General features: G+C 44.8%; 1 protein-coding gene across 8 annotated transcripts in view; it reads right to left on the bottom strand.

Annotated features, from left to right (window-relative positions):
- SYN3 (synapsin III) overlaps window positions 1-15,424 on the bottom strand; it is a 276,823-nt gene that overhangs the window by 140,021 nt on the left and 121,378 nt on the right. For all 8 annotated transcript variants that reach the window (XM_064155376.1, XM_064155375.1, XM_064155369.1 and 5 more), the window contains 2 exons: window positions 8,472-8,628; window positions 1,611-1,700 (listed from right to left, as the gene is read on the bottom strand). In XM_064155376.1, coding sequence (XP_064011446.1) covers window positions 1,611-1,700; window positions 8,472-8,628 — 247 coding nt within the window. The remainder of the gene's footprint in view (window positions 1-1,610; window positions 1,701-8,471; window positions 8,629-15,424) is intronic.

Below are 15,424 nucleotides of genomic sequence, written 5' to 3'. Positions count from 1 at the left end.
CGCCCTACAGTTTAAAAAGGTTCTTGTATTCTTTCAGCAGTAAGCAATAACATCTCCAAGTAGGTGATCAGCTATAAAGCTGACAAATATGTGAAACCAAGTACAGTGCTGGTAACAATACATTTATGTGTTGAGGAATCAAAAGTCACAATTCCAGGTAGTCGGAGTGTGTTTTTCCTTGCCAGCTGACGTATTTGCATGAAAACCTTAACCAGATCTTCCAAAAATGCCATTCCTGAAGTGATAGTCAGACAAAGTCACAACTGTTCCGAAGGAACATGTCACAAAATCTTCTTTGTAAAATCAACTCTTCTTTTAAAAGCTGCCACTGACCCATCACAGAATGCTTAAGGTTCATCCATTGCTTTATCTCTTAAATGATAACACAACTCTTACCCCTGCATTCCTTCCCAACATTGTACTTACCTTCACGATATGCCTGTGAAGCAGCAGGTGCTGCCATCCACACAGCACAGCTAGAGATCAGAGTAGTGGAAGGGAGAGAAGAGGGACCAGCACTCCTGGGTATTCCTGTGCCTAGGGAGCACTGGTGGGATTTTTCATAAGAATCTACATGAGATCACCTTTTGAAGTTTGAAGCCCCTGTTACGTACTTATGTCCACCATCAGGTACCTAGGGAATATGCATTGTGGTTGGCCCACAATGCCACAACAAGTGTGTGAGAAAAAAGGGGGCTGAATGTTTTTGAGCCTATCACTGCTGCTTAAGTTCATGATCAAGCACAGAAAATAGGTTCAGTCAGTCAGTGGCTCACATGTGCGTTGTGGTTCACATGAGAGTCATGGTTCACACAGAGTCTCATCAAACCTCAGTCAGATAAGACTGGCCAGTAATTTATGGATGTAAGATGGGAGCAAAAACTCAGGGACTCCTGTCATCATTTTAATCCAGGGAAAATCAAGAGACATGAAGAGTTCCAAACAAAGCTAGTGGCTTTTCCACATTCTCCAGGAATAAAGGCACCAATGTAGTCTTCTTGGAAGGTGCACTATGAGTTTGGTAGAGTGCCCATTAGCAGCGCAGGGCACTGAATGGTTGGTTGTTGATGGAAGACGATGTGAGAGCCACTGTGCAAATGAAGCCTTACAAGCTGAAACAAACTCTTTTTTGAGAACTCCAACTTGGGTTGACTGCCTGCTCAGGCTGATAAACGTTTCATGGATGGCAACCGTGTGAGGCCCAAGCAAACTGTCATTGTGAAACAAACATCTCTTACAGACCATGTCCCAGATTGTCAATGTGGTTTAGATAATTCCGTGAGGGAAAAAATCTGCTCAAGCTCAGTAGAGTGATTGCCTGCTCTAAGGGATGAGCTTTTGTGACTAGATTTTACACTGACTTTTTTGCATTGATTTTGAGTCTGTTGTCATGGTTCACTTTTTCAGGGGCCATGCATGACTCTGGGTAGGGCTGGGCAAGAAAGGATAGGGGTTCACACGTAGTGCTTTCTCCGTGTTGCTTTTAAGGTAGCAATTATCTGTATGTAAAATGGAGTCCCTGTCCCTTCCTACCACCACATCTCACACCCAGACACAGTTGTTGCTTATCCCCATCCATGCTTGCATTAGAAGAAAACAAAGGTACTCACCATCTGCTTATGGCTTGGGAAGAACGTTTGTTCAACAAGAGGGAACTTCTCAGGACCCAGCGAGTTGAAGATTTTAATGAGCTGAGAAAACTTGGGGATAAGGGGCAGGAGGAAACAAAAACCAGACACAGTGAACGTCAGTCGTTGATTGTAAAACAGATAAGTGCTTGCAAAATGTTCTGATACTGGTGAAGGAGGTGAGAGAAATGTGCTATTATGTCTTTCCCTCCTTGCTTTCTTGACCTGAGAGCAGCAAGAAAATGTGAAGTTGCTATATTTACCCAGGGTTAATCCAGCCTTAGTGTACACAGACCTCAGGCTGAGAGAGCAGAGAGGGGGTTCAGGAGCCAGAAGGAGATCAGTTTGGGTTTAGTTATAGATCTGCTGTCAGCAGGCTTTGCTTTACAGATGTGACTGGGAAGAGGGTGGGAGTCCCTTCTTGGCACAGTGAAGATCGGAGAAGATACTAGGCAGGAAACCAGCAGCACCATTCCTGAGCAGAGACAAATCAAATGTGTCCCTTGGACCTCTGCTCCACAGGCAAATCAATGAAAGGCACATTTATATGTTGTGCTGGAGAACAGGAGAGTTGATAAGGGGCAGAAATTACTAGATGAAATTTGCCAGTGCTACCTCCTTTGAGTGTCAGACCAGGGAAGCACGAGCCCACTATTAATCATAACTGCATTTATTAGGAACCAAGGGTGTCTCAGCATGCCCCATGCATGGCAGGAGTAAGGGGGAATGTGCTACCTGTGTCCCACCTACCAGTGAGGTCTGAGGGAGGCCACAGTCTGTGAGGATGGTATCTGGAGAAGGCAGCATGTAACATCGATGGGGAAAGCCACAGTGCTGGCATTTCACATATAAGGGTGAATGTTTGCCATTGGCCTCACCAGTTAGCATGAACCTCACAGTTATCACCTTCATCACGATTATAAGATGTTTATTGTTCAGGGTTGTGCCCAGACAGACATAATGTTCCCCACGACTGATTTTTGATTTCTCTTCAGGTACTAAAACCCCAGCATAAAAGTAGCACAGAAAATTCCTGCTTTGGCCATCTGTGAGGTGAGCAAATTGTTCTGTATGTGGCCCAAAGCCACACTGTTCAATCACTGGTCAGCTGGAGGAACCACCAAAAAGGGAAGAGAGGAACTTAATAACCACGACAGGTGTTGCTGAAGCAAGGTTGATACAGAAGGAGAGGATATATAACCCAGAAATACTCTGGCTCTCAGGAGCACCTTAGATGGCTTGCAGCCACACATCTAACCATTCTGCTTTCCCTCTGGATAGGTGCAGCCCTGTTACCATGCTCAATGCTGAACTGACAGTGGTGCTGGTGAAGTGGTTAGACTTAGAGAAGGGGGAGTAAAGCCAAAAGAATAGCTTGGTTATTTTCATGGATGTTAAGAGAGTAAAATGATTATAGATTGCTCCACAGGTGAGGATTTTGGTTCCCTGTTTTGCTGATAGATGTGTCTGAATTCCCCATTGATGCTCTAATTGCAAAGTAATTTGGAAACTGAATTCAGATTCCAAGAGCCATAGGATTTGGTGAAATCAAATTAAATTACAAAAGGTCTCCAGTCAGGACCATGTCTCTCTTTGCATAAGCTCCTTCAAGTTTCCTTTCAAAGCTAAGGGTGCATTCATCTTGAAGGAGATCATGCTGTCACCTGAGAGAGGTAACACATGGATTAAGGGAAGGGAATGAAAGCCCTCTTTCTTCCCAGTGCTATCAGCTGCTTAATCTTATGTGTTCTGAGCGTTTCTGAGCAATGGCTGGAGCTGGTAAATGTACTGAGCGGCAGCCCTAAGTTTAATTGCAGATAAAGAGAGAACTCCTGAGAATGTTTTCTGCTGAGCAGCCACATTATGGGTTCTGTACTGGTTACTGGGCTAGTCTAAGCAAAAGCATTGCTGTGTAAGGGGTTGAAAATTCACTGGGTAGTGCAGAAGAAATGCACCTTTGGGAGTTCAAGGGTGGTATATGTGTAAAAAGGGAGCCAACTAGTGCGCACAAATTTAGACTGAAGGTGTGTACCAGACCCAGGCCATGTAGTGAAGGGGCAACTGTCAGTGGATCTGCAGATAAAGGATCCTTTTCCTAATTTTGTAAGTCAAAATGTGGTGTTTAAGAAACTCAGAAACATCAAGAGGCAGCACATCCCATCACTAACACCTCAGCCCTACGCACGCATGCATCAGCAGATAAGAGAAAAACTCCCTGCATGGAGTAATTGTTGTTGGCAACAAGGGTGTTGATGTTGTGGCAGGAGGATAGCTTGCTTCTCTTAACTACTTGCACTAGCCCTGCACGTGCTGGAGAAGGAAAACAAAGGCCTGTTTCAACTAGCAAACTGAGCAAACAGGGCTTAAAAGTTAAACAGAACGAGACAGAGACAGAAACAGGTAGAAAAACACCCTGGCTGACAGCAGCTTGTGCCCCTTACTGCTCAAGCATGCAGCCTTGGTGACCTATGGACACTGTGCTGATGAGGTGATATATGCTTATCCTAGGAAAACAGCTCATATGAAATAACTGGAATAGCTGGGTCTGACAAACAGCATCCTCATTAATTCTTGGAGCTTCCTTTGGAAGCTTTTGGCTGTGGCTGAAACAGCAAGTTTTTCAGATGGATGGATGAGAGACTTGGCTATCTGGGAGCCTCCTCCATGGTCCAGCCTGCAAACATGTCTGACTTTGGTATTGACCCTCATGGGACAATTCCCTCTTTGCCCCTCCCCCCTTTTTTTAGTCTTGGCAATGTTAGGGATGGGATATCGGCAAAGTGTGCTAGTTTGAAGCTAGCTAGAATGTTTTGGTGAAAAGAGCTAGATCATAGGCTGTGAAAGGAAAACAATGGTGATGTCTGCTCCCCTCAGAGTCTTGCTGAAGAAGAAAGTAAACATTAGATAACACTCTCACCATCTTTGTCACTCTTTGGCTGGGCTTTGACCGAGCTGCATCTCCCTAACCTCACCTTCCATTTGGACTAACCTTTGCTTCATAACCTCTTGGCTGAACCTCCATTCTTCCTTAGGACTGGGGTAAGGTTGAGAGGGGCAGGGAGAAGGTGCAGGAGTGGTTGAAAGCCCCTCCTGGGGACTCAGGTTTCTGGGAGGGGAGTTGTGTTTATATTACCATTTACCTTGTATATTTCTGTCTATAACTGTATATACTGTAAATATCTGCTTGTATCTTGTGCCAGCTGTAAATAAATAGCTTCATTTATATTCCCAGAGCCGGCTGAGTCTAGTGGGGTACCTCTAAAGTGTGGGGGGGGAACACCCAAACCATCACACAAAGCAACAACAATGTTACTTGGCACAGCAACCTTCTAGGTACCTGCTAGAAGAGCTGATGTAGCACCTCCCAGCTTATTTGAGATAGACAGTGACGTTTCTGTCAGCGGCTCAGCTAGATCTAATGGCTCCTTCCACATTTCAGCATCACTTCTAACTTTCTGTGGCTCTGCTGGTTTTAGTGAGATTGTGTCCAAGCCAGAGAGCAAGACACAGGGCAAGGCAATGTGACATAGCCTGGCCTGAAGTACCAGCCCTGCCTGGGTGGTTGGATATCAGAGTTACTTTCAGGGAGTCTTTACAGAGAAATAAAGAGATCTGGTCAGAGGATCTCAAGGCATTTTGCATATTTTGAAAGTGCTTAGGCTATCAGGGAGCCTATATCCCTTGACAGTACATAACAGCTTGGCTGGGGGGACCCTTGGACTCTGCAGGTGAGGTGACTGTCTTTAAGACTTCATGTTTCCTGCAGTCTTTTAGATGCAAAACTTGCTTTGAAATTAGTGACATTATTACGTGCAATGCCAGTGCTGCTCTGAGCACTGCCCCTACTGCATTTTTGCTCTGAAACTTTTCTAACACACACGAAAAAAACATGTTTAGTGGTCGAAGCATTGTGCTTAGGGTCTTGCAGCACAATTACTCAACAATTCTGGGATCCCCTTAAAACTTTGGTTTCTTAGATGTTTCTCACCCTGTGAGATTCTCCTGACTGTGTCTGTTTCTCTTTCAGAAATGTGTATTTTGAACTGTGCCTGTGTTTAATGGAGATGTTAACCTTTGAAGAAATTTGTGTATTACACTACTGGAAAATAGAACTTAAAAATGGGGCTGCACCTTTGAGTAAACTCCAGCCCAAGCTCAGCCGACTGCAATTAGACTTGCCGAGATAACACATTTCTGCAAACTGCCAAGGAAAAGCAGTCTCACTTCCACCCCTATCCACAAAATCATAAACATTTCTATGAAATGGAACCATTTTTGGACAAAAATAAACAGGGAGAATGAAAAGCACATTTCCCAGGGGTGTTTAGTTTCATTTCTTCATCTATCTCAACTGTTTATTTCCAGTAATCCTCGTTAGGCAGATCCCTTATTTCAATATGCCTGTTTTGCAATCAGAGTGGAACATACACCAAAGGGGCCTGTTCCTATCTCTCATTTCCCAGCTATCACAGAATCAACATTTTCTGTTTCTGCTGCCAGTGAAGCTTTCTGCCCTCAAATGCCTCACTGCAATCTCTACCTGAACTTAAACCCTATAAAATTTCTGTGCTGCCAAACGCCAGCGCAGATCCCACCTGAGCTCTTTGATTACTTAGTGCATGACAGTCACTGTTTTGGAGGGTGATATGTGTGTGTGTGTGGGCAGTATGGAAAAGAGGCACTTTGCAAACCTGCTTCAAGTGTTTACAAGTGGTTTCCTTGACTCCTCTGGGAAGGCTCTCTGAGCCAGCTGTATTCCCTGTGAGGAAGGCATGGTACAACCAGACTCAGAATAGCTAGAGCCAAGTTACTGGCAGAGCCAATTTCTCCCACACTGCCTTGCCAACACTGCTTTTTCTTTTCTTTTTTACAACTGTGCTGAGTTTGTTTTCTTTTATTTTAGATAGCTAAAAATAGGTCTGCCACATCTTGAGGCCCCTGCATACCATCAGAAACACAACTACAAAGCATTAGTTGAAAAGTATCAACCCCCAAATCAGATGTAATACACCACAGGTCTGTTTTCCTTAGCACAAGCCACTGTAAGTGAGGAGGCTTTTCTTCTGGTCACTGAGGTCACATGTATGTGTAGGACCAACTGTGAAAAACAAGGCAAAGGTGTGTTGTACTGAGCCTGCTACTAATACTTCTCTTCTCCCCTTTCAGTTTCCAACACCCCCTATCATTCAAACAGGGGCAGAGGCCAAATGTGCATCATCCACCTATACAGTGATGGAAAAGTGACATTTTCCTCACTGCTCTCATTACTGCACTGCAACATTTTTGGAACAGACAGGACCTTGCTTTTGGTCTCAAGGTAATTCCCAAATGCTATAAAAACAGTGAAAACTGAGAAGGCTGTGTCTATTACACTGGTACCTTTTTGGTAGGAAATTAGTTAAATCTGGCACTGCTGAGTCATGGAAACAGAAGCCTGAGTCACTACAGACCTCAGTAGGATTTGAACTACGAATCAACACACTTTTCCAAGGGAAAAAGAACCACAAAACAGGAGTTTATTATTTACTGAGGAAGATAGGTACCACTTGCTATAAACCTTCTGTCTCACCCTAAGCTAAATATGTGCAATGTCTAAACGCATTAAAATGTTTTCCATAGGGGGCATTTTTGAAAGTTCTATCTCCTCGTCACTTCCACATAGGTTGCAGTTTCCTGCTTTGTACCTAGGACAATGCACACAGCTTTCCATTCTGGGAGCATCAGTGAGCAGAGAGGGCACTTGGAATTGCTTGGAAGCCTCAGACGTGGACTCCAAGATGGCATCAACATCTCACTTCATCTTGCAAGTGCTATGATGGCCAAGCCTTACTCCTCTTGCAGTTCCTGCTGACTTAGAGCTAGTCATAAACCAGATGTGAGCATCTATTACAAACTTTGATTCAGGACTGAGACCAGCCAAGGATGGTATTCCTGGGAGATATTTCTGAAATGTTCTGGTGAATGGCACAAAATTTCATCAAATGAAGGATGGTCTCACTGCAGAATATCAAAACACTCTCCTGTTTTCCCCAGGAGCTGACTTAGCTCAAGGTGTTTCCAAGGTGCAGTCTGAATGAACCACTACTTTATGATAATCTTGTATTTCCTTTTGAAATTGATGAAAACCTGCATTATTTCCCTGCCTCTTTCCAAAGCCTTTGTCATTTTGTGTTCCCTTCCCCCCCCCCCCCCCCCCCCCCCGCCTTAGATCTAGGTATTAAAGAAATTACCTTTCTCCTTTTCTTCCCTTCCTTCTTTTCAGCTAATCCTCTCACAACAAAGCACCAACAAGAAGTAGAAAGAGAAAAGAAGAGAAAACAAGTGCAGGTTGCACTTCTCAAGAAACTGATGGTCTTATTCTTAGCCTGGGGTACCTGGCTGCCACAAGCATGCATCTCTTAAAAGATACTAGAAATAGTGTAGTTCAGACACCCTCTAAAACAGTTTTTCTTTTAAAGTAGTGTTGTGTTTTAGTCCAAAAAAGATGTCCTACTATGATCTGCTGTTATTAATTTATTGCTATGCATTTACTGTGCCTTCCAAGAACTCTGGGTATTTCTCTACTCTTGGCTGTTTGTGACACAGAGTGTGAAGCAGGTAAAATATCTTACTCAGGGTGAGGAAAAAGCACCTTCATGTTGCTAGAGGCTGACAAAGAAGAACTTCTGATGGCTTCTCCCACCCAGATTTCCCAGCTGGATTCCTCAGTTTGTTTAGATGGTGATTTTTAAACAAAAGAGATAAGTTCCTATGAAACAGACTGGAAGCTGAATTTGGTGCTTCACTGGCTCCACACATCTGCTTTGCAGTGCTGTCATGCAGTAGAGCTGTATTGTCACTTACCACCCAGGGCTTGCTGCAGAAGTTGTAGATGGAATAAAGGGAGTTGACCGTGTGGATGCCACCATACTGCAGGCCAATGATGAGGCTGCGGAAGTCCTCTCCCAGAGCCATGCTGTAAGCATGCTGCCGGATCAGGACAAAGTCTGGCTTGAAGGACCTGGAAGAGATGAAGGGAGTGACATGTTACTTTCATATGCTCAGCAACACTTCTAGCCTCCCTCTGTTTCTTCTTCATCCTGCCCCTTTTCATTAATGCATATTGCTCTTCTTTTTGCCTCTCATCCTGAGTTGCTTGCGTTAGAAAGCAATAAGCCAAGCAAAAACCTCCAGTCATTAAAAAAAAAGGAAAAATCCAACCTAGCTGCAAGTGTGAGAGTGTAGATACAGGCCAAGGAGATTTGCTGCAGTTTCCATGTCACTCAGGCATGCACAGGAACAAGGCAGAGGCAGAGCCAAGGGTCATAAATTCACTGGTGGGGAGATTCTCTTTCCTTTGTGAAAGTTTGGCCATATTTGGCAAGCTCGTTGCAATGTGCAACGCAGAGGAGGGAGCGAGTTTGTTTCCTGATGATTGAATTCGGCGTTGAAGCGATGCCCAGTGGGTGGGAAGATCATGAGGGATTTCAAAAAGCTCTCGTACACATCCCTACATTGACATACATTCCCCCTTTTAATCAGTTTACTACATATGCAGCACATCCCAGGCTCTTAGGGCTATGAGTCAACGAGTAAAGGGCAGGCACGGTAACGTAATTAATCAAACGAGCAGAGACACTCAGCCAGTGCTGTGACTCATGACATGGGCTTCCAGGATACTATTTAGCAAGATTGAAGATTGGACTCCTATGGTTCAACAGCAGCAGCTCTCAGCAAATGTGCAGAGAAGTGAGGAGGCCCTTTCTAGGTAAGCCAACAGGCAAGGGATTATCTTTCAAACAGACAGATTTCATTCCTTGCTAATGCTGTGTCTTCGGAGCCACTCAGGAATCGCTGGAAACGGCAGCTGGAAAAACCTATTCCCAAAATGGAACTCAGCAGTTCATTCTTGAAGGCATGGAAGGGGCTTTTCCACTGAAACAGGGCATTATTCTATACTTTAACAGAGGTTGGATCAAGGACACTGGAAAAATTTCCATGCAGTATTAAAGGTTTTCAGAGAAATGAGCTCTGTAACCAGGTCCCATTACCTCACTACCCTCGAACATTTTCCTTGCTAAGAGACTATAATTTTTTATCCTTCGGATATATGAGCTGGTAATACTTTGGGTTTACAGCCCCTATTTATATTTCCATCATTCTGGCAAGGAAATTTGAGATGGTGACTCTGGGCCAGACTGTGGCAACAAACACTGTATACACAACCCAGCGCAGCCTTGTTGTTTTGGGGCTGTTCATTTCCCTCCTTGGCCTTGGCCTTTTGTTGCTGCCTGAGACATGGTGAGGAGCATGCCCTGCTTTTGTGGTGCAAGAGACCGAGCTTTGGAAATGTTGTGATTCCCTCCCATGGAGTGGTTTTAAACCCAGGCATGTTCCCTAATGTACTTGGCATCAAAGGTGGTGCTCTCCTCCAGCAGTGGGATGCATAATGAGTGCTGGGAGGGCTGCGCTATCACTGTGCGGCTGATTTATGGACCTCCCAGGTGCCAACGGGGGTGAGGGAAGCAGTGACCCCCTGCTGAGAAACGGCAAGTGAATGCAAATCCTGGAGAGCCTGAGCCACTCCATTTTGCTGGGCTTGCTGTGTTGAAAGTACCCTAGAGACAGATGAAGGTCCTCAGGAAGCACTACTCAGCTTCCTAGGACCAGGGCTTGGTGTCTGTGCTAAGTCACTAAACAGTTGTGGTGCCTGGAAGGACAGAAGCTGCAGGTGTGTCCTTCCTTGCTTCAGCTTTTTGGGTGTATGAAGGAGAAAATGGTCCCTATACAGCTCAAGTCTTTGCCAAGGCTAGACTTGAGGAACTGCACCTACTAGAGCTTCACAGCAGCATTTCAGACCATTGCTCCAGTCTCCCCTGGGTTAATGGCAGTATTTGCCCTTAAACATCTCTCTAGCACCACGGGCAGGGAGGTGGTGCTGTGGTGGGGGGCAAGCATGCAAATGAGCATGGCCAGCTTGGGAGGAGGGGGAAGGACACACAGTGGCTGCCTTCAGTGGCTTTAATCCTGCCAGCCAAAAGCTGAGAAAAAAAGCTCGTGTCTTTTCAGGTCCTGGCAAAGAAAGAGTTTCTCAACTTAGAAGATGGACCCAAGAATTCAGATTTAATGTGTTGAAAAGTGCCTGTTTTCAAGTTCTGTGTAGCATGGGAAGGCAGGGCACTCTCTCACGCAGCAGATGAGGAGTGGATCTCTAAAGTGAAGGTGGCCACTGAATCCCTGTTTTGAGCTGCAGGACAAAGAGGATGTTCCCATGGATACTGAGAACAAGGCAGAGGAGTGCAGGGCCTGGGACTAGCTGCGAATAAACATCAGCTGGAGAGCCTTGCAGAAGCACAGACCAGTGGCAAAATGTGAGGTGACAGGCCAGGAAGGATAGCAGGTGGTCAAAGGGAAATGAATAATCATGGTAGGAGTGGGGACATGAAAAGTGCATAACTGGAGGTGCCAGTGGCTGGGGAGAAAAAACTTGGACTGTTTCACACGAGGATTCTTGCATTTTTGGTAGAAGATTACTTTTTCAAGCTCATTCTCAGACTGTAAAGCTTAAGCTAACATAGTGAGCCTTGGATTTAGAATAGCCAGTAGCCTGACTCTTTTCCTTGCTGATTTGACCCCACTCAGTAACACTGCCCATGACAGAAAGTTGAAATCCTTGGTAGGCAGACAGATGAGGCAGAAGTCCCACATTTAAAACACTGCTGCCATTTTTCTGTTGGGTAACCCAGACTCTGTGGCTCCTACTGTGCTGAGGTCCTAAGCACCCAAGCTTGGCAGGACTAGGGGAGCTATGGCAGGATCATGTACCTTGCCTCTCCACTAGATCAGTCCAGCCAGAGACTATGAGTGGTCTTAACTAAAACTGTATCTAGAGCCTCTGCTAGACAGGTTGTGGAAATGGGTTGGTCACAGAAAGACTATAGAAAAGCCCATTCAAACATCAGATGAACAGGGAGGTGGCATAGGTAAATGGAACTAAAAGTAAACCACAGATTGAAAATGTTGCTAATGTTAGTGCAATGTCCTTCCTGGGCTGCATGACAGAGATCTAGCTGAAGCTGTGAATCTTCTTTAGCATGATAGCTAAATGCTAAATGCTTCCTGGAGAAGCTGGAGCCTGTCCTTGGCCACAACTCTGTTACAGAAGCCCTTTCTCAGACCCCAGGAACTCAGTTCTCATTTAGAGTCTGGCTTCTAGCACTGCCTGGCAAAACAAAGGCTGGACACAGGATACAGAAATCTTTTGTTTTTCAAAAAATAATAAGCCAAGAAATTGAAAAAAAAGTTCTTTTTCAGATTAAAATAGAGGATTAAATTTAATTTTCCTCTGAGATGTAAAAGTGATTTCAGCTCATGTCACCATAGATGATGGCCTCTGCCACACACTGCACATTGCCTTTCAGTGCTCCAAGTGGTTCATGAGTGGACTGGCCACCCTCAGAGCAAAGCAGCTCCCCATGTGTCCCTGTGGCTTTGCACCCTTTGCAGTCTAGCCCCAGGTGCTAGACAAGGCCCATGGCAGCTGCTCAGCCTACCTCTCCTCCTGGCAGTTGAGGCTGGCCAGTGGTTACCAGAGCCAATCACCCCTGAGTGATGACAAGTGTCTGTCTAGGATGCTGCTAGTGCTGCCAGTCCTGAGCCTGGCCTCTGGCACAGTGGTGCAAGATATCTACTTGTATTTAACTAACTCTTTCCCAACTCATTCCAATGCATTTTAGCAGTCTCTTTCTTTGTTGATGGTACAGAGACACAAACATAAGTGTAAAGGATATAAAATGCCTATTATTAAGAAGAGATTTGACTGCAGGATGTAGTTCATTAGGTTAGATCCATATACCCCTAAATCTGTGACAACATTAGCTGTCTTGGCAATAGATTTGTCAGAAATGAGGGAATATAAATCAAGTTAAGAGATTTCTGATGTTAAATATGGCAGTTAAACATCTCATGAGCAGCAGAAGCTATTCTGGCAACCATATGTCTAACTTCTCCAATTATGAGGAAAAGATCAGCTCTGAAGAGCATCAATAACATATCCCTGCAGAAAGCAGGTCCCTGGCCTGCTCTGGGGAGGAGAAAATGATGGCAGCAAATCCCACTGGGAGGTTTCATGCCTTAAAGTTATTCTTATTTCTTACTGCTGCATGTAGCATTAGCTCTGGCTTGCTTCCTGTTCCCTCATCTTTTCTCACTGAAGCCCAAAAAGCTTCAAGACTGTGAAGAAAGAGCACACAAGAATAGATTGTATTGTCAGAATATCTGTGAATGATCTCTTCCACTGTGAATAATCACCTGGTGTCAAAGGCTAGGACTACTTTACACTTTAGTGCCATGATAGGTTTAAAGCCTCTCAGTTTAGGAGGGACATTGAGATGCTTGAGCGTGTCCAGAGAAGGGCGACGAGGCTGGGGAGAGGCCTTGAGCACAGCCCTACGAGGAGAGGCTGAGGGAGCTGGGATTGGTTAGCCTGGAGAAGAGGAGGCTCAGGGATGACCTTATTGCTGTCTACAACTACCTGAAGGGTGGTTGTGGCCAGGGGGAGGTTGCTCTCTTCTCTCAGGTGGCCAGCACCAGAACGAGAGGACACAGCCTCAGGCTGCGCCAGGGGAAATTTCGGCTCAAGGTGAGGAGAAAGTTCTTCACTGAGAGAGTCATTGGCTACTGCAATGGGCTATCCAAGGAGGTGGTGGAGTCGCCGTCCCTGGAGCTGTTCAAGGCAAGGTTGGATGTGGCACTTGGTGCCATGGTCTAGCCTTGAGCTCTGTGGTAAAGGGTTGGACTTGATGATCTGTGAGGTCTCTTCCAACCTTGGTGATACTGTGAAATTTTACCTGTGCTGTGAGAGCAGGATGAGCTCTCCTGCTCTGTTTCTTGAAGACTGCCAGTCTTACAAGACACTTCCACCTTCATGTCAATAGAGAGAGTTCTCCCCTAGACACCAAAGTTGCAGATGCTTACTTTAGGTTCTGTCTACTCTCCGTTATTCAAGGCAGTTTTATGCAGCTTTCTGACAATTCCCAGCGGTCAACATGTTCTGACTATGCTGTCTCCAAAGCCTTTCCAATATGATTGGTATGACATGGAGGGGAAGAAAAGTGCATAATTAAGCAATATGATACAACAAATGTTGCATTGCTGGCAATTAATGGAGCCTTTGGGCAAGTTTCTGACGCACAAGTCCAAGGCGTAAGCGCAAAGTGCAATAATCCCTCCAACTATGCAGTGCCTCCGGTGTCTGAGAGCTAATAGGAAATAGCATCTACAAATGGGAACAAGCTCTTTTTTGTGCTTTACTTGAGTACTAAGAGCATTGTTATTAAATTGCTGAGAAGCGTTATGAAATCCATGACATTTTCACCTATCTTGATGTTAGATTTAAGGGCATGTTGGGTGTCGGAGTAAAATGGTAAATTTGCTAGGAGCAGAACTATTCTTTCAATCAAAACTTCTTGCCATATCTTTCATAGGAAGAAGGAAACTGCTGGAGTTATTCAGAGACAGAGTTAATATGGTTGCTTAAATGAATAGGGTGACACAGAGCTGGTTTTAGAGCAACAGGATGGCAACACTACATAAAGGATGACCTCTCTTTACCAGGGTGGAGATAAGGATCAAGAGGTCTTCTGGAACACTGTAAGGAGAGAATGGCTTGGAGAAAAACATGGGGTGTGAGGGGTATCAGTGTAGCAAAAGCAATAGGAACCAGGAATAATTGTTGCAGTAGGACCAGTACCATTACATCTCATTGGTACAGAGCATTGGTAGATGCCCTGATGTGCTCCGCAGCCAAAGAACAACAGTCACTGAGCCCTACAATTGTGTGTCACATGCTCTCCAAATTGTACTGTGGCAGTCTCCTAAGTCTTCTATATATTTTACTTGCAACTTGACAAGGAAAACATGTGGACCCAGACAATGCCTTGAAGTAGTAACAACTATACCTTCCAGCAGCAGGACTTGCCTTCAAAATTCTTGTGAACCAAAGCAATCCAAATACATTTCAATATCACAGAATACATTTACAGAGTCATTTAGGGCAGAGATGGAAATCATCTGCACCAAAACCCTGCTCATTGCAATGGTAACTTTAAAGTGACATTTAAAGTGATCAGAGTCTTGTCCACTCAAAGTCTGGGAGTTCCCAAGGACCAAGATCCTGTAGCCTCTCTGGATACTTGTTCCAGTATTTGACCACTCTCATAAGGATTTTTTTTAATGTATATAATGAGAATTTTACCTGCTGCAACTTCTATTTTTTCCTTCTCCTTTCACTGCATATCTTCAACAAGAGTTTGTCTTAATTTTCTCTACACCCTCCTCTTAGTTGCCTGAGTGCCATAGGTGGATACCATTCAGCCTCTCTTTACAGACAGAACAAGACCATCTCTCAGTACCTCCTTGGATGCCTTTGGTCTAGTTCAATGCACTTCATGGCCTTACACTCAACGCATTCCAACATGTCAATGCTTTTGTTTTGTACTGAGGTGCTCACATCTAGACACAGTACACCAGCTGTGGAGAGTGTCTCATTAGCTACACACTTGTTAATATTGCCCATTGAGTCACAGGTCTTCTTTCCTGCGAAGGTGCAGGTCCTTTTGCGCAGAACTGCTTTATCTCTGGCTGACCCTCAGCAGTACTGAGGTTATTCCTCCCTCACAATAAGACTTGGTGATTGACCCTGTGGAAGTCCATGTGATTGTCATTGTCCCATTTCCCCAGTTGTTGAGGCACCTCTGAATGGCAGCTCTCTCCTCTGACATGTGTAAAGTCCCACCCTTCAACTTGTTGCCAGCCAT

Source organism: Pogoniulus pusillus, chromosome 15 (genome assembly GCF_015220805.1).
Source record: "Pogoniulus pusillus isolate bPogPus1 chromosome 15, bPogPus1.pri, whole genome shotgun sequence".
Lineage (NCBI taxonomy): Eukaryota > Metazoa > Chordata > Aves > Piciformes > Lybiidae > Pogoniulus > Pogoniulus pusillus.
This window is presented reverse-complemented; position numbering and strand designations above follow the sequence as displayed.